General features: G+C 41.1%; 1 protein-coding gene across 1 annotated transcript in view; it reads left to right on the plus strand.

The window, feature by feature from the left end:
- Positions 1–19,574, plus strand: part of sorl1 (sortilin-related receptor, L(DLR class) A repeats containing) — a 203,602-nt gene that overhangs the window by 154,916 nt on the left and 29,112 nt on the right. Inside the window, exons 29-34 of the mRNA XM_078533063.1 lie at positions 1,544–1,675; positions 2,882–3,016; positions 5,122–5,280; positions 7,290–7,445; positions 8,243–8,371; positions 10,483–10,606. Coding sequence (XP_078389189.1) covers positions 1,544–1,675; positions 2,882–3,016; positions 5,122–5,280; positions 7,290–7,445; positions 8,243–8,371; positions 10,483–10,606 — 835 coding nt within the window. The remainder of the gene's footprint in view (positions 1–1,543; positions 1,676–2,881; positions 3,017–5,121; positions 5,281–7,289; positions 7,446–8,242; positions 8,372–10,482; positions 10,607–19,574) is intronic.

Consider the following 19,574-nt stretch of genomic DNA (forward strand, 5'->3'; position numbering starts at 1 on the left):
TACTACCTAATCCGTGTGACCAAATTTAATGTATAATCTGAGTGGTGACTGCCTTATTCAATCCCATATGGCATCACATCAGAGTCTGATCTTTAGCTCACCTAACATGTGTGCTCCTGTCCTTCCAGGAGAGGTAGGTAAATAATGATCAGGAGCAAGCACTGTGGCTGAATGTCCTTGCCCACTTGCCACCCAGGGGACTAGGGGTAGTTATAGTGCCCCACATGCAAACCTGGCTTACATCAGCAAATTCAATGCCAAGCAGGAATCAAATGCAGGACTTTCTAGACTAATCTAGTATTATACCAGTTTATGGGCTTTTACCCAACAGGAAAATGTAAGCTAGACCATAAGAGCCTATTTCGTTCTAAGTACTTTAGTTTGCTGGTGAAACTTTTCCAGCATCTATTGTGCAGTGTAGAAAGGAGAATAATCATCTGCCATAAAGATATATCTGTGCAAACTGAATATGTAGCAAATATCTACTTCAAGATTGTTTTCACAACTGACTATAATCTACAGTTATGTTTATTGTACATATGAAAAACATTAAACTCAAACCAAGCGCATCCCAGAATAACAAAGGTAATTGGTTAAAATACTGACTGAGTGGTTGGAATTTGAAAAATGTATCGAAAATCTCAGATTACAAAGAATGTCGTTTCATTATCCTGTTTCAGTTTTTCTCAGGAAAAATAATTGAATCACTAGTTCAATCCCAAATGTGACGAAAGGTTTCCCAGCAGTGATTATAATTGTAGGAGCTAAAACTTATTCTTAACTGGAAGTTAGATGGCAATGTAGTTACCAGAAAGGATAGATTTTAAAAAGAAAAATTGTATATCTGAAATGGAAAGAACAAAAAATGCTAGAAAAAAAGTTTATTTTGATCAGCCGTGTCTGCCCAGTGTCAAAATCTGTTACCAAAATTAGCCACCCAGCCAACTTTTGACAAGTTCCGCAGGTTTATCCAATACAGAGTGTGATCACGCTTGCCATTAGGGCTCAGCTCCAAGACATGACTACACAGGCCGGCAGTACCTGAAACTTGGGGATCCTTTTGCAGGCAGGAGTATTGCAGGTGTTTACTGATACAAAACAGTGCAGTTTACTATTGCAACAAACTAGGAAATTGACTTGTCTGGCTAGGACCCATGTGGGTCAGTCAAGTTGCAGAAGAGAAAAGAAAAAACTTCTTCTCTAGTTCCGAAGAGTCCACTCCAAAACAATAACATGCCTGTTTGAACTTTGGCTTAGGTTGAGCATTTTTTTTTTCACCTATAAAGAATAGTTTAGAAATCTAGAAACAAATTAATAGTCCTGCAAATCTGAAGGTTCTTCCAGTTAAATAGCTACAGGTGAGAAGGACACAGGAGTGCTCTAAACTTCGAACTGGTGGCCAACGCTTGCCAACACATTATCGAGGCCTGTAGCTTGCCAGTGTGATTTTCTTTAGGTCCATGCTATGCAACTAGATTATTAGACTAGCAGGTCGTAATTAATAAATGCTATTAACACTTGGCTATTGATCTTTTATTTATAGCACAGACAGGAGAGTTCAGTAGAACTTGTGAACCCTCCAGTTTCAGATGCTTGAATGGGGTGTGCATTAGCATGGAATGGAAGTGTGATGGCGTAGATGATTGTGGAGACTACTCCGATGAAGCAAATTGCAGTAAGTGGAAAAAATACTTATCTAAAGTGTGGTTGTTGTTCAGCATGCTCAAATCTACGCATGTCAGAAACTGCCAATCAAAATACCTAATTACAAATAATGTGCTCGGTTACCAGTGGGAACTTTACTGAAGTTGGGCTGTGTTTCATAATTTATTATTTTTGGTCAGCTGAGTGGAATAAATTGGGCTTGTATTAAAATGTTTGATTCTGAGCAATCTGTCCTATTTGCCCAATATTGATTGCACACTTTGTCCCAAGAGGAACACATTACAATCCCCCATAAAACCCAATTAACACCATCTAGAGAGTTTTCAATGCAGTGCTATGGCTTGCAGACTGCTGGGTATGCACATGGACTTGTTGGAGGTCAACAAGCTCAAATGTGCAGTGTACCTGATGAGGTTTCTGCTGCTTGTCTATCCCACCTTTTTAAGACATAATTTGTAGGATTATCTGGAATGAAGTGAGAACAATTGCAACCCCATTGACTGGTCTACCTCTCCAGCTGCCATTAGTGAACCAGATTGCTGGTGGTTGATCTACATTTCCATGGTACTGTGAAGCTACCTGGCTTGAGTATTGGGTTACCATGTTTGCACTTGGCTCCAGAACTCCAACACTTAAGTGACTCCACAATGAAACACTTAGGTCTCAAAGTTCACTGTGGTGCTAAACAGTTCAAAATTTTAGAGCCCAACTTTCAGATTTAATACTTAATGTGTGATATTGATATTTGCTATCAGGAATGTGGAGGATTGATGTCCTGTCTATTAGTAGTGCAATGCGAAGGAAGATTCTATTTCAAGAGCAATTGTTAATTATCCTTAAGCCAGCTATCACTAAGGTGAAATAGTGGTTTGAGTTATCCAGTTAATTGAAGTTAATTACTTACTAGATTTTCTAACCATGGGATCCATTGTTGGCTGATTCTTTGGGAAGTCATTGTTGGGCTTACAATACAGTGTAAATCATTTTTCTTGTTTCTCGCTAACCTATGTCCAAAAAAAGCCTTTCCTTCCCCTGAAGAAGAGTCATACAGACTCTTTGTTAATTTTGTTTCTTCCTCCACAGATGCTGCCAGACCTGCTGAGTTTTTCCAGAGTTTTTTTGTTTTCATTTCAGATTTCCAGCATCTGCAGTATCTTGCTTTTAAATTAAAAACCTTTCCTTACCAGCTGTTTATTTGGTCTTTGCACCTTTGCAGGAAATCCTACTGAAGAACCTTCTTGCTCAAGATATTTTCAGTTCAGCTGCCAGAATGGAAATTGTGTTCCAACATGGTGGAAATGTGATAGAGAGAATGACTGTGGAGACTGGTCTGATGAAGATGGCTGCCCTGGTATAAAAATTAAATCTAATTAATTTGATTATGAATATGGTGTGGTGATATAGGGCACCAGATGGGCTAAAAATTTTACAAATATTTCAGACTATGTGCCCTTTTAAAATGTACCTCTGCATACTGTGACTGACCATAAAGTAACTGCTTATTTGCGTTTATCCATCTTACATTTTACGAGCATGATATTATTTAATTGCAGTTGAATAATAGAATTCTGTATTGTGATGAAAGTTTGCTACAGTTCTTTGAGGCAGAACAATAACACAAGAAATACGAGCAGGAGTCGATCACACGGCCCATTGAGCCTGCTCTGTCATTCAGTATGATCATGGCTGATCTTGGGCTTCAAATCCATTTTCCTGCCAGCTCCCTATATTTATTAATTCCCTGAAAGACCAAAAATCTGTCAATCCCAGCCTTAAATGTAGTCAACGATGGTGCATCCACAACCCTCTAAGATAGAGAATTCCAAAGATTCACAACCCTTTTCAGTGAAGTAATTTCTCCTCATCTCAGTCCTAAATGATTGTCCCCTTATCCTGAGACTGCCCCTGTGTTTTAGGTTCCCCGGCCAATGGAAACAATTCCTCCGTGTCTACCCTATCGAGCCCCTTCAATATTTTGTAGGTTTTGATGAGAATGCCCTTTTCTAGGGGACAGAGACTGGATCAAAAGGGGTGGGTGTGGGGGGGTGTTTCTTTCTGTGGGGGGGTGTTTCTTTCTGTGGGGGGGTGTTTCTTTCTGTGGGGGGGTGTTTCTTTCTGTGGGGGGGTGTTTCTTTCTGTGGGGGGGTGTTTCTTTCTGTGGGGGGGTGTTTCTGTGGGGGGGTTAATTGAAGAAGGAGCTTGCAGCACCCTTCATATCCTTAGCATATGGATTACTTTTGAACTTTAGTCACTTGCATAGGTAAACATGACAAGCCCACTTAACACCCATTTACTTCCAGCTAAATTTTTGTTGGAGAGGATTAATGATTGAAAGTTGGGTAGGACTCTGGGAGATCTCCCTGCTGTTCCTTGGGCAGTACAGTGAGGTGCCTTGTGTTCACCTGAGCATGTAAACAGGGTCTTGGTTTAGCATCAACTCCAACAATGCAACATTCTCATTACTGGACTGAAGTTTCAGTTGACTTTATATATTCAAGTCATTCGGGCTTCATCTTATGATCTTATTCAATTAATGTGAGATCTACTGAAGCAGGCTGTAATTTTGGATGGTAAAAAAAAACAAATGGATTTCTAGGATAAGTGAAAAATATTAAATGGCTGTGAAGGAGGTATGAATAATGGGCAAATTAAGTGAAGGAAATTTCCCTTATTGGATTAAGATGTGATTTAACGTCATACTTATTAGTGCATTTATTTAGTTCTGCAGTCCAGTTATGGATTTAATCCAGTTAGAGAGCTTGTTTTGTTGGTTACTAACTCTAGGAGCTGGTGACCAATGTTTGCGTGCACAAAAAGGTAACATCAAGCCCTTGCAAGTGTAACTTTCTTCACCTCCATTCTACGCAATGTTATCTAGATTTGGTTTTTCAACTGGCAGGAGGACTTATTGTAAAACATAGCCATTCATTTTAATTTATTTCAGCACTTTCGTAGTATTTTATTACTCAAGGAACTTCACACTGCACAAAATTGTACCTCAGTGTAAATGTGTGGCCACAGTAATCCTGATGATTGAGTCCAGGGTATTTTTCACAATGGTAGCAGAAGAATCCAAAGAGGTGGCAAAATTTATTTTAAATTCTTGCTATTGTGCATAAATAAGCACTATCCAAACAAGTGCTTTGCAAGGAAAGCGAGAGAAAGGAAAACTTTCATCCCCCTCATTGTAAGTGCAGAAGACAGTGAAGACGTGTGTAGAAATTTTATGGGTGTGATTAGTTTCTATTTTCCTTGCCTCAGCTGGTGCTCATGGAACCATAGCTCAGCAATGAATGAATGATTTGAGCATGGGGGCAAAATTAGCAGTAAACAAAAGGGTTAATTTTAGATACGGAAGTGCAGTTTATAGTTGCTGATTTACTTCAGGCCCTAGACGTTATTTCTTAATCCAAAGCCTAAAGACTTCACATTCTTAAGTATTTACAATTGTTTTAGGTTGGAATCCTGCTCAACATACTACAGAGGCTCCATTGAGTTGTGGTCCCAACCATTTCCGATGTAATTCTGGGGGATGTATCGTAAACCGTTGGGTGTGTGATAGTTATGAAGACTGCCCAGATGGTTCTGATGAGGAAGGTTGCCCCACCTTTTCAGGTAAGTAAAAATAGAGATGGTTGGCCTACCCTTGCGGTACTTGAGATTTTGGCTTCTTTGGACATTTTTGGTAAATAAATGAGGTTCTTTGAAGCTGTACAGTATCTGAGTTGGAAATGGTCTGTCACTGTCAGGAAGTGCAAAGCAGCAATATGTTTTATTCTCTGATATTGTTATGTTAGTTTTGATCAAGGAAACTTTAAATCTACCACAACAGTTTCAGATGATTGTCAGGGCTCAATAACTTTTAAGCATAAGAATTTGTGTTCAACACTAAGTTGATTTCCTTTGAGATATTGTAGCTAGTATCATTCTTTAATACATATATAACTAATCATTTCAAAATGTTATATTGGTCAAAGGTAAAAATGTTTGTGCAGTTGGTGCTAGTGCCAACAATTGGCATAAGAGATGTTGAACATCATGGGCAGGATTTTTATCTCGTCAAGCGGGCGTGGTGGACAGGCCCAGTAGCGGTTGCGAAGCCCACTGCGATCGGGCCCCGACATTGATTTCCCGTTGGCTGGCTAATTAACAACCAGCCAGTGTGGAATGCGCGCTAAAACGCTTGAGTGCTGCCAGGGTGGGAGCTGGAGGAGGGCGAATGTGGAAGTTTGTGCATGCACGCGGGTATGTGCAGTGAAAGCTCCCTGAGGCACAGAGCTGAAGATTTTTAAAATAAAAAAACTTACAAATGTTAAAAACATGTCCCCTCATCTGACTCTGTCACATGATCAGGGACATGTTCTAAATGACATTTCCACATTTTAAAATTTTTAATTCCTGTTGGAAACCTCATCCCGCCCATGGATGAGGTTTCATAAAAATTCCAAAGGCCACCTGGCCGATATGCAAATTAAATTCAATTAATACTTTAATGGCCTTTAATAGGCCTGTTAATTGTTGGCAGGCGCGCCGCTGACTCCCGCACACACCTGACCAAAATATCTCAAGTGCAAAATGATGTCGGGAGACTCTCCTGACGTCACCGCATGTCATTTTACTCTCAAGCAGGTCAGGCGCGTGCCCACCTGCTCAGTAAAAAATTCAGCGCCGTGACTTACTGGAACTCTAAACTATTCAGTGTTGCTTTTTAGTCATGGCGCTGTTGTTTGAAAGGCTGCTTATAAATCATTTTATCTCCGGTCAAACATCAATCAGAGACTTAATTTTCTTTACTCGCATTAAAATGTTTTGCCATGTCTTGAAAGCAGTTCATTCCACTGGCCTATTGCAGTGTTTTTTTAATGACTATAGCTTGCAGTGGTGAGCTTTCCTGCCCTCTTAAGTTGTCCCTGATGGTGCTTATTTTCAACTGAACAGCTGTGTATTGAGAATAATAGCTCACTAAACTTGTGTTTAGTGTCAAGATAATCAAATGGTTCAGATGACCTACAACTGAAAGTAAGGAGCGAGCAGCTCGAATTTGAGGAGCTGGGTGGTATATTGAGTTAGCACATTTATCTCTGGGAGCACAGTTTGGATCCAGCACAGAGTGACAAAATACAAGTCTCATCTTCCTGCTGATTGTAAGTTTTCTGCATGATGCTTAGGTAATTTTAAACCCATTTCCAGGGAGTATGGGACCACCAAACTGCTAATTTGGCATTATTTTGGCAACCCCTCTTGCAGCCAATAGAATGCTGCTATGGAAAAATTAAATTTAAGAAGTTGCGACTGTGGGAAATGTTTCACTCTTCGAAGGTTGGAGCAGGGTTGAAAGATTGGGCTACGCCACATCCAGCCATTGTTGTAACTGACCCAAGAAGTTGTATAACCTGACATATTCCCAGAAATGTGTTTCGTTTCTTAGTGCTAATATAGATCATTTCAAGCACACACTATATCAAATACTAAAAATTTTTCTTTTTAAAAAAAAAAACTCCTCCTTCTGTAAACCACTTTTTACATTGCAATCCAAGTTGATTGATAAAAGCCTCGTTTGTCCACTGGGTATGGAATTCGCTGTCTCTTAAATACCAGACTGAGTTTATGTTGTATGTTGGCAGTAAACGCAACAACCACATCCACCACCTCTGCGAAACCTGCTGGAAGGTGTAGCTTCTCGGAGTTCAGTTGTGTTCGAAGCCATAACTGTATCCCCAACTGGAAACGGTGTGACAGTCATCGAGATTGTCGTGATGGGTCGGATGAAATGAACTGTCGTGAGTACTCCTATTAAAACAAAAGTCCTGCATCAGACTGTTGAGTTAAATGGCAAATTAACGTTTTGAAACCTTTTGAGCAACCTTTCAATGCAGAAGCAGGAAACAGTTTAAATTCAAGCTGGTTCAGGCCAGTCAGATTTCTGTAGCTGGTTAATGCCTCTTCTCAACCTCGCCCTTCACTCCAACCTCCTATCAAATGAAAAGATTTGCAATTGTTTAAAATGACTCCTTGCCTATTATGTCTGTATGTACACCATGCCAGTGACTGGGAGCATGAAAACGGTCCCTTTTTGTTTTCCCATAACCAATAAGCTGAGTTAGTGATTTGATCCGTATGAATGAAAGATCAAGTATTTTATACCATGAAAGGGGGGGGAAAAAAAAGATGCAAACTCACTACTGTACACCTTATGCAACAATCACAAGATTTCCATTATGGGAGGAGATGGCTGCAGCATACTCTCTTGGCTGAGAAACCATCTATAGTATTAGAGAAAATGGGGATAACAATTGTAAGTCTATTGTGACATTTAAAAAAAATTTAAAGCAGCATTGCTTTCGTTAGAAATGTGTAGAAAACTGCAAAATTTAAATTTCAGAAAACTGGGAACATTAGTGCCTGAAAGAGAAAGGGAGGGATAATGCTTATGAGTCTAACCCTTTATCAGCATGATAAATGTTAGCCTTTAAGCTTCAAATGTACATCGACTTGCTAGGTGTTTCATGTTTTATTTTCACCACATCTAACTTGGAGCAAAAGCTTGAAAAAAATCTCATTCATTCTATTGAAACAGCTACCCATATTCCGTTACTGTGTTTGAATGGAACTGTTTGTGAGGATGGGGAGACCTGCATAAGCCAACTGGAACGCTGCGATGGCTTTCTGGACTGTTCCGATAACAGTGATGAGAAGAACTGCTCAGGTAAGTCACAAGTTGGAGGTAAGGGCTGTGTATCTAGCTCAATCTGACCGACTTTTTTTTAAGGGGAAGAATTTTTTTTTTTATTCATTCACGGGATGTGGGGGTTGCAGGCTAGGCCAACCTATATTGGCCATCCCTAATCGCCCTTGAGAAGGTGATGGTGAGTTGCCTTCTTAACCTCTGCAGCCCCTGTGGTATAGGTGCACCCATAGTGCTGGATCTAACAGGACAAACTTTTAGTTTAAATAGAATTATTGCTTCTGCAATGGCTTTAGTTACTGAACATGTAATTGCCACATGGACCAAGAAGGTCCTAAAGCTTGGATCCTGTTGATAATAGTTTGGCCTCACAACCTTGTACAATAGTGAAATATTAATTAGGGTTTCTGTTCCTGATCTCTAGCTAGAACTTTTTATTGGCGACTGCATGTGTATGGGGCAGGGGAGGGATGTTGGGTGCAGACAGGGTTAGGCTTGGTTTCAATATCCTGAATGATTGACTAGTTGACCAGTAGGCACCAAAGACAGCCATGCACAAAAGCAAGAATTAGCAATTTGGGGCTGCAGCAGAATTGAGGGGAGGAAAAATGTTTTGGTAGCAGAAATTAAACCTACTAAATGTATTTTCCTCATTTGGAAGCTTTTTTTAAAAAAAACAAGTGGTAGTATAACATTGGTCTTTGCTTAATTCTCGCAAAGATGTTAAAGTAGTCCTGCTTATTATAAGTTTGAGATTGGAAATATCTGTCGCTGTTTGTTGCCATACTTTGGAACTGTTGGTTAGAGGTAGGTTGGAAGCAGCCGCTTGTTAATCCTACAGTTGAAACAAAAGGATGCAATACTCATGTCACACTCTTGTGATATTGTGAATGACAAATGACGCCCATAATCCACTCTGATTAGATCTAAAGAATACCACAGGATGATGGAGAGTGACTGAGTCCAAGTCTACGTTTATCTTGAAACTGTAGCATTGTTGAGCAAAACAGATTTGCTTTGATGATGAGAAATTGCTGGGCCAATCCAGAGTTGGGGCCTGACTAAGTCCTGAGTGAGTGGCTATCTGATGCCTCCTTCCAGAGAGCCTGTCCAAATCCCCTTTGCAGCAGTGCTGCAGTTGTACTGTATGTGCAACCATAGAGCGCTCGAGCATTTCTTTTAAAGCATTTAGGTTTATGGAGGTAATTCAGTAGATGCCACTTCCAGTGCCTATTATGTAAATGGTTATTTCAGCAGCTGTCCTCTATTTCCAGGTCTGTGTCACCATTTTCTTCTTTGGTCCCTGATTTGGGGGAATTCTTGTGCTCCAATAATAGATCCAATGGTTGGATCTTACAGGAGCAGGATATCCTAAGACGTACCCCATTAATTAGACTTTTTCCTGTATCCCTCAGCTTTAACATATTTTATGCAGTGACTTTCTAGAAATGAATAGTTTGATGGAGTAAATAAAGAGAAACAGCTTCTAGAGAGGACACAGTTAAGGTGATTGACAAGAAACATTTACAAGGGCTGTGGGGAAGGATCAGGGAAGTAGCATTAATTGGAAAGCTCTGCCAAAGATTTGGCACAGGCCTAATGGACTGGATGGCCTCCTGTCCTGTATCATTCTATGATACTATGCAGACTTAAACTGGCATGGCAAGGGCAGCAGGGCATCGGGGATCTTAGTGAATGACCAGTACCATGGTCCCATTCTGTTATTTCATCACTTCTGCCTTCCATCCTATCAGGCCTAACCTTTTTTGTTCTTTCCTCCCCTTTCTTTCCCCCCCACCACCCCCCAACTTCTTATGCCCGTGTACTCGAAAGCATATTGCATTTTCCAGTTCTGACAAAACATTATTGACCTGAAATGTTAACTCTCTTTTACTCTCCACAACTGCTGCCTGACTTGCTGAATACTTCCAACGTTTTGTTTTTAGTTCAGATTTCCAGCAAACTTATTTGCCTTTGCCCAGAAGGTTATTTAATAATAGGATTGTTGTAGTATTACTGCATGTCTGAAATGAATATGTCCAAAATGGTCCAGTCATCAAGGATAGAGTAATATTTTGTGCAGCATTATAAAAATTTCTGGCACTAATTTTGTGCTTTTTTTTTGTTTTAAGCTGACGGTATGTCATATAAAGTTCACCATTTCCGTTGGGCATTTGATTTTAATGGCGCAGTTTCTCTAATGTGGGAGAGCCCAAAGAATTTTCCACCATCATGTACCTATGTTGTACTCTACAGGTAATAATCCCACAGCTCTTCTGTCTTGCACCACTCCTCCCTTTCCTTTTAGAAATTGGATGTTGCCTGGAACTGCTGTTTACTTTCAGTTCTCATTTATTTATCCACCTCTAAGGGAATCCACATTTGGGGCCAAACTGATGAAATTTGTCATTTCAATTCACAATTTATTGAATTGAAAGGGAAAGAGTAGAAGCTGTTGAAAATTTTTAACTGAAACTGTCTGTGTGCATCTAGGAGTCATTTATTTCCAAATTGAAGGATGGGCTTTAAAGTCAGCTGCACACTGCACCTTCAGTCTCAAAGCTGTGTTCTGTTAGGCCAGCTGGAGGCATGCTTCCTACCATATATAACATTGTTGGCTTTCTCTTGGAGAGCGGCTGGCCTGCAGACATTGCAGCTAATTCGACTTTTGATTTACTCTGGTTTATCTGTAATGATCCCATGGCACTATTGGAAGAGCTACCAGGTGTTCTGTTCAATGTGCTCCCACCAACAATACTATACAAGACTAAATGATCATGTAAATTGTTTTATTTTTGCTATTCATAGAATAGCTGCCATATTTGCCTACATAATTGTAGTTGCGCTTATATGCTTTAAGATGTTTGTAAGAGGGTTGCTACATTAATTTTACATTAAGTTTTCATTTTAATTTGAGATTGGCGTGCCGGCAACCTTCAGGAGAACAGTATAATTGAACAGTGAGTGATGTGATAGTTCTGGGAAATTTTTACATGGTATACATTGGTGACCATGAAAGTTGTTGATGGCCCATATTGGAGAGGGCAGCAGTTCTTTATATTCTTGTTTTACAATAATTGACAACTATGTTTGGCATTTATTAATATTTCAGAAGTACCTTAATGGAGAATGCCTTGTGATTCTTCGGCACTATTCAGTTCTAGGAATTGAACTGGTACTTGAGAAAATATTGCTAATAGTATCCATAAACTCTGATACGCTGTCAATATTATTTGCTGCTGTTTCAATATTTCATCATCGATCCAGTAGTGACTTTGGCCCATTGTACTGAATGGCTGGTTTTCCAATTCAGTTGGGATGCTCACCTCACTCACACCAATAATTATGCTCCTTTGACATGATGTGTTAGAATGAACTTTGTACATAACTGTGGAGGGAAATTGACCATATGTTCTATTTTGCAGATTTGTGAAACTTTTTTATTTAGCTATCTGTGCCTTGGCTGCAGAATCTATTCTTTTTTTGATGCAAAATGCTTATTTTTTTTTTGCCCTTGGCATTCAGTAGATTTTTTTTACATCTGGCACTATGGAGGATTTTAATTAGTTTCAGAATAAAGACTTTTTTGGCATTTTAAATCAGTTTTTTCTCCTTGGCTCCATCATGTTGGTTAAGATCTATTCCATTTTCTAACAAAGCAAGCAGTGGAACAGCTTTCTTTCAGCTGCCTTTTGAATGGAAATTGGCATTGTGGGAAAGCAGAATGTATGTTGTGAAATATGCTGGAATTCGCAATATACAGACCTTTTGAAAAGGCTGCCAAATTTGGACAATGTACTGCAACATTAATACAAACATACGAGTTAGGAGCAGGAGTAGGCCACTTGACCTCATTGAATGGCAGCACAGGCTCGAAGGGTCATGGGTGATCTGACTGTAACCTCAACTCCAAATTCCCACCTACCCCCGATAACCTTTCACCTCCTTGCTTATCAAGGATCTTTCGACCTCTGCCTTAAAAATATTCAAAGACTCTGCTTCCACTGCCTTGGCAGAGAGTTTCAAAGACACTCAACTTTCAGAAAAAAATTCTCTTCGTCTCTGTCCTAAATGGGCGATTGCTCATTTTTTAAGCAGTGGCCCCCAGTACTAGATTCCTCCACAAGAGGAAACATCCTCTCCACAGCGACCATGTCAAGACCCCTCAGGACCTTTATGTTTCAATCAAGTCACCTCTTATTCTTCTGAACTCCAGTGGATACAAGCCTAGCCTGTCCAACCTTTAAGTCAACCCGTCCAATCCAGGTATCAGTTTAGTAAACTTTCTCTGAACTGCTTCCAACACATTTACATCCTTCCTTAAATAAGGAGACCAATTATGTAGACACTACTCCAGATGTGGTCTCACCAATGCCCTGTACAACTGAAGCATAACCTTCCTACTTTTGTATTCAATTCCCCTCGTAATAAACAATAACAGTCTATTAGCTTTCCTAATTACTTGCTGTACCTTGCTAGTATGCCTTCTGCGATTTGTGTACTAGGATCCCTAAATCACTGCATCACGGAGCTCTGCAATCTCTCACCGTTCAGACAATATGCCTTTTTATTTCTCCTGCCAAAATTGTCAATTTCACACACTCCCGCACCACGCTCCATTTTTCAGGTCTTTGGCCACTCACTTAGCCCTTTGTAGGCTCCTTATGTCCTCTTCACATCTTACTTTCCTACCTCTCTTTGTGTCGTCAGCAAATTTAGCAACCATACCTTTGGTCCCTTCATCCAAGTCATTTGTATGACTGATTGCACTGATCCCTGTGGCACATCGCTTGTTATATCTTGCCAATCAGAAAAAAACCCATTTATGCCTACCCTCTTTTTCCCGTTAGCTAGCCAATATTCTATCCATGCTAGCATGTTACCCGCTACACTGATGAGCTTTTACTTTTCGCAATAGCCTTTTTATTGTGACACCTTATCAAATGCCTTCTGGAAATCCAAGTACAGTACATCCACTGGTTTCCATTTATCCACAGCATATGTTGCTACTTCAAAGACCTCCAATAAATTGGTTAAACATGATTTCCATTTCTCCAAAACCATGTTGACTCTGCCTGATTACCCTGAATTTTTCCAAGTGCCCTACTTTAACATCTTTAATAATAGCTTCTAACATTTTCCCCTATGACAGATGTTAGCTATTTGGCTTGTAGTTTCCTGCTTTCTGTCTCCCTCCCTTTTTGAATAAAGGAATTACAATTGCTATTTACCAATCTAGGGAATTTGGAAAAGTAAAACCAATGTGTTATGGCAGGTGGATGGTAAATGTCAAGCTGCCCAAATCCCAGAGGGAAACTTGAAGCAGCTGCCACAACTATTTTCAATGTGTACTTATTTCGAGATGTGGGCTTTGAATTAAAAGAAATAATGTTAAGCACATATATAGGTCTACAAATTCCTACTATGATAACTCCTAACTCCCAGTTACACCTTCAGTCAGGCAACAGTAAAAACACACAGATTTTAACAGACCCAGGTAAAGTAATATGACACCCCGAACATTTGAATTCAAAGCGAGTTTTCTTAAGTTCTTGCAGGCAGCAGTTTGGCTACAGAGGTTGGAGGCTTTTCACACTTCTTAGATCTTAGAGTGCCTTCCCTTGCACACAGCCTTCTCTCTTTTTAGTATATATTTTTCCCTTTGAATGTAAATTCTGATTGTCTTTGGACTTTACCTCTCTAATAATAAAAATCTATCACAGTACGAATTTTACCAGTAATCTTTGGGAAAAACAAACAATTTCTTAACTTCAAAACAAAAACAGAATTACCTGGAAAAACTCAGCAGGTCTGGCAGCATCGGCGGAGAAGAAAAGAGTTGACGTTTCGAGTCCTCATGACCCTTCAGCAGAACTGAGTAAAGTTAGGAGAGGGGTGAAATATAAGCTGGTTTAAGGTGGGGGGTGGGGTGGGGGGAGAGAAGTTGGGGGGGGTGGTTGTAGGGACAAGCAAGCAGTGATAGGAGCAGATAATCAAAAGATGTCACAGACAAAGGAACAAAGATGTGTTAAAGGTGGTGATATTATCTAAGAGAATGTGCTAATTAAGAATGGATGGCAGGACACTCAAGGTACAGCTTTAGTGGGGGTGGGGTGGAAAGACTGACAGGGCATTACAGGTATAGATTTAAAAATAATGGAATAGGTGGGAAAAGAAAAATCTGTATAAATTATTGGAAAAAACAAAAGGGAGGGGGAAGAAACAGAAAGGGGGTGAGGATGGGGGAGGGAGTTCAAGATCTAAAGTTGTTGAATTCAATATTCAGTCCGGAAGGCTGTAAAGTGCCTAGTCGGAAGATGAGGTGCTGTTCCTCCAGTTTGCGTTGGGCTTCACTGGAACAATGCAGCAAGCCAAGGACAGACATGTGGGCAAGAGAGCAGGGTGGAGTGTTAAAATGGCAAGCGACAGGGAGGTTTGGGTCTTGCGGACAGACTGCAGGTGTTCTGCAAAGCGGTCGCCCAGTTTACGTTTGGTCTCTCCAATGTAGAGGAGACCGCATTGGGAGCAACGAAAGCAGTAGACTAAGTTAGGGGAAATGCAAGTGAAATGCTGCTTCACTTGAAAGGAGTGTTTGGGCCCTTGGACGTTGAGGAGAGAGGAAGTGAAGGGGCAGGTGTTGCATCTTCTGCGTGGGCATGGGGAGGTGCCATAGGTGGGGGTTGAGGAGTAGGGGGTGATGGAGGAGTGGACCAGGGTATCCCGGAGGGAACGATCCCTACGGAATGCCGCCGGGGGGGTGAAGGGAAGATGTGTTTGGTGGTGGCATCATACCACCAACTCTGGCAACTTCCACCAACTCCAGCATGATGCCACCTACTCTGTCCCTACTACCACCCCCCCAACCCCCCACTTAAACCAGCTTATATTTCACCCCTCTCCTAACTTTACTCAGTTCTACTGAAGGGTCATGAGGACTCGAAACGTCAACTCTTTTCTTCTCCGCCGATGCTGCCAGACTTGCTGAGTTTTTCCAGGTAATTCTGTTTTTGTTTTGGATTTCCAGCATCCGCAGTAGTTTTTTGTTTTTAGTTTCTTAACTTCTCTTGGTTAAGTGAAACATTTCACCCCCTCTTTTGAATTCAAGCTTGTCCGATTTATTTAAAAAAGCAAATGTTACCTTTACACCTTACAAGCTTCCCCCATGTTTACCTACTTAGCATTTCAAACCTAGTTTCCCATCTGATACATCAAAGCACCCAGACCAACTGTCTGTAATTCAATTAACACACACACACACACACACACACGTGCGCGCACACACACACACACGACTTTACAATAAATTCCAAATAACATTACGAAAATTATTGTATCACCCTGACGCAATGTATCAACTATCTCACTAGCCACTTCTTTTAAGTCCCTAGGATGAAGCCCATCAGGACCTGGGGACTTATCAGTCCGCAACTCCAACAATTTTCTCTATACGACTTCCTTGGTGATTGTGATTTTCCCCGAGTTCCTCCCTCCCATTTCCCGATTTAATGATTTCGAGGATGTTACTTGTTTCTTCTATGGTGAAGACCGATACAAAATATCTATTCAATTCATCTGCCATCTCCTTTATTTTCTATTATTAATTTCCAAACTCATTTTCCAAACGCCCAATGCTCACTTTGTTATTCCTGTTTTTATTTAAATATCTATAGAAACTCTTACTATCTGATTTTGTATTTCTAGCTAGCTTTCTTTCGTACTCTAATTTTTCCATTTTTCCATCCTTCATCAACCTATTGGTCATTCTTTGTTTTTATATTGTGCCTAATCTTCTGACCTGTCACCCATCTTCATGTAATTATATGCTTTTTCCTTTAAGTTTGATACTAGCTTTAATTTTTTAGTTAACCGCAGATAGTTGGTTCTCCCCTTGGAATATTTCTTTCTTGTTGTAATGTATCTATTCTCTGTACAATATTCTGAAATATCCCCTTAAATGTCTGCCACTGCATCTTTGCTGACCTAGCCCTCAACCTAATTTGCCAGTTCACTTTAGCTAGTTCTACTTTCGAGCCCTTATTATTGCCCTTATTTAAGTTATAAAATACTAGTCTTGGACCCACTCTTCTCTCCCTCAAACTGAATTTATTACAATCATACAATGGTCGCTGCTGCCTAGGGATGTCTTCACTGAGGTCATTAATCCTAACTCATTGCATAATATCAGGCCTAGTATAGTCTGCTCTATGGCTGGTGCCAGAATGTACTATTGTAAGAAACTATCCCAAAAACACTGAATTCCTCATCTAGGATACCTTTGCCCATCTGATTGTCCCAGTCGACACACAGATTAAAATTCCTTATGATTATTGCCATACCTTTTTTGACAAGCTCCCATTAGCTCTTCCTTTATACCCTATCCTACTGTATGGTTACTGTTAGGGGGCCTAGTGACGACTTGCCTATTATCATTTCTCATCTCTACCCAAACTGTTTCTTCACCCTGGTTTCCTGAACTTAAGTCATCCCCCTCTGTGTTAATACCGTAATTAATTAACAGAGCCATCCCTCCAACTTTTCCTAGCTTCCTGTCCTTCCTAAATGTCACGTACCCTTCAATATTCAGGCCCTAACCTGTGTCACCCTGCAGCTATGTCTCTGTGAAGGCTATCAGATCGTACTTATTATTTCTATTTGCACACTCAGTTCATCTGTTTTGGCTTGAGTGCTATGTGCATTTAGATACAGAGCCTTTAGTTTTCTGCTTTTTATTGTTTTTGCAACCTTTAGCCTCATCTGATTTACTCTTATATTTGTACTCCCTGTGCTCTCTGTCCCTTCCTATCGTGGTTTGTTTATCATTTCCTATATTAATACATTTCTCTTTTCTCTACGCTTTGATTTATCACATCTTTGCAAATTTGATCCTTTGCCCCAGCATTTAGTTTAAAACCCTCTCTACTTCCCTAGTTATGCACCTCGCTAGGACACTGGTCCCAGCACCGTTCAAGTGTTGACTGTTCCAATGGTACAGCTCCCACTTTCCTCAGTACTGGTGCCAGTGCCCCATGAACCGGAACCCACTTCTCCAAAACCAGTCTTTGAGCCGTGTATTCATCTTTAATTTTATGTCCCCTATGCCAATTTGCACATGGCACAGTTAATAATCCACAGGTTATAACCTATGAGGTTCTGCTTTTTAGTTTAGTGCCTAACTCCTTATACTTTCTATGCAGAACTCCCTTTCCTAGTTGTACCTGTGTCATTGGTACCTGCATGGACCATGACAACTGGTTCCTACCCCTCCCACTGCACGTTCCTCTACAACACTGAGTAGATGTACCAAACCCTGGCACTGGGCAGGCAACACAGCTGCCTGGAGTCTCAGTCTTTGCTGCAGAAAACAGTGTCAATCCCCCTCACTGTACTGTTCCCTATACCACTACATTACTTTCTGCACTTGACAATGCCATGGTCTGTTTTCTCATCCATCCTGCAGTCCTCAGTCTCATCCAAACGGGCTAAGAAAATCTCAAACCTATTGGACAATTGCAAAGGCACTCCTGTACTCTTGCCCCCTGGGTCCCCTTACCTCTTCAGTTGCACCCTTCTGCCCCTGACCACTGACCAAATCAGAAGATGTGACTGCCTCCTGGTGCAAAGCATCCAGGTAATGCCGTCAGCTCAATGACTGAGCTGAAGCTCCTTGAGCCCCGAACGCTGCAGACGTGTTTGCCCTGGATAACGCTGGCATCCAGGAGCTCTCACATGCTGCAGGCTTGTCACATCATTTGTCCTGCCAACCTAAATGTATTTTTAATTACTTAATTGTAATTAAATTGTATGCTAAATGGGATAGATTTCAAACAGATCTAGCAACATGAAGCTGGGCAACTATGAGGCACTGTGGGCCATCAGTAGCAGCAGAATTGTACTCGACCACAATCTGTAACCTCCATGGCCTGGCAAACGCCCAGCTCTACCATTACTTCCAAGCCAGGGGATCAACCCAATGAAGAGTGCAGGAGGGCATACAAGGAACAGCTCCAGGCATACCTAACAATGAGGTGTCAACGTGGTGAAGCTACAGCACTGGCCTACTTGCATGCCAAACAGCATAAAGCAGCAAGTGATAGACAGAGCTAAGTGATTCCACAACCAAAGGATCAGATCTAAGCTCTGCAGTCCCGCCACATCCAGTCGTGAATGGTGGTGGACAATTAAACAACTCACTGTAGGAGGAGGTTCCATAAATATTCCCATCCTCAATGATAAAGGAGTCTAGCACATAAGTGCAAAAGATGAGGCTGAAGTATTTGCTACAATCTTCAACCAGAAATGCCAAGTGCCTCCGGAGGTCCCCAGCATCACAGATGCCAGTCTTCAGCCATTTTGATTCACTCCATGTGATATCAAGAAATGGCTAAAGGCACTGAATACTGCAAAGGCTTTGGGCCCTTGCAATAATACTGAAGACTTGCGCTCAGAACTTGCCATGCCCCTAGCTAAGCTGTTCCAGTACAGCGACACACTGGCATTTACTCAGCTATATGGAAAACTGCTCAGGTCGGTCCTGTATATAAAAAGTGGGACAAATCCAATCTGGCCAGTTACTGCCCAATTGGTCTACACTCGATCATCAGTAAAGTGATGAGAGGGATCATCAACACTGCTATCAAGTAGTCCTTGCTTAGCAATAACCTGCTCACTGACACTCAGTTTAGGTTCTGCCAGGGCCACTTGGCTCCTGATCTCGTTCAAACATGGACAAAAGAGTTGAACTCGAGATGAGATGAGTGACTGTCCTTGACATCCAAGGCTGCATCTGACCGAGTGTGGCACCAAGGAGCCCTAGAAAAACTGGAGTCAGTGGGAATAAGGGGGAAAACTCTCCGCTGTTGGAGTCGTACCTAGCACAAAAGAAGATGGTTGTGGCTGCTGGAGGTCAGTCATCTCAGTTACATGTCATTGCTGGAGGAGTTCCCCAGCGTAATGTCCTAGGCCCAACCATCTTCAGCTACTTCATCAATGACCTTCCTTTCATCATAAGGTCAGAAGTGAGGATGTTCGTTGATGATTGCACAATGTTCACCAGTTGCAGCCTCTCAGATACTGAAGCAGTCCATGTCTAAATGCAGCAAGACCTGGACAACATCCAGGCTTGGGCTGACAAGCGACGAGTAACATTTGTGCCACACAAGTGCCAGGCAATGACCATCTCCGGATGGAGAGACTCTAACCATCGCCCTTGACATTTAATGGCATT

This window comes from Cetorhinus maximus, chromosome 2, assembly GCF_964194155.1.
Source record: "Cetorhinus maximus chromosome 2, sCetMax3.hap1.1, whole genome shotgun sequence".
NCBI classification, from domain to species: Eukaryota; Metazoa; Chordata; class Chondrichthyes; order Lamniformes; family Cetorhinidae; genus Cetorhinus; species Cetorhinus maximus.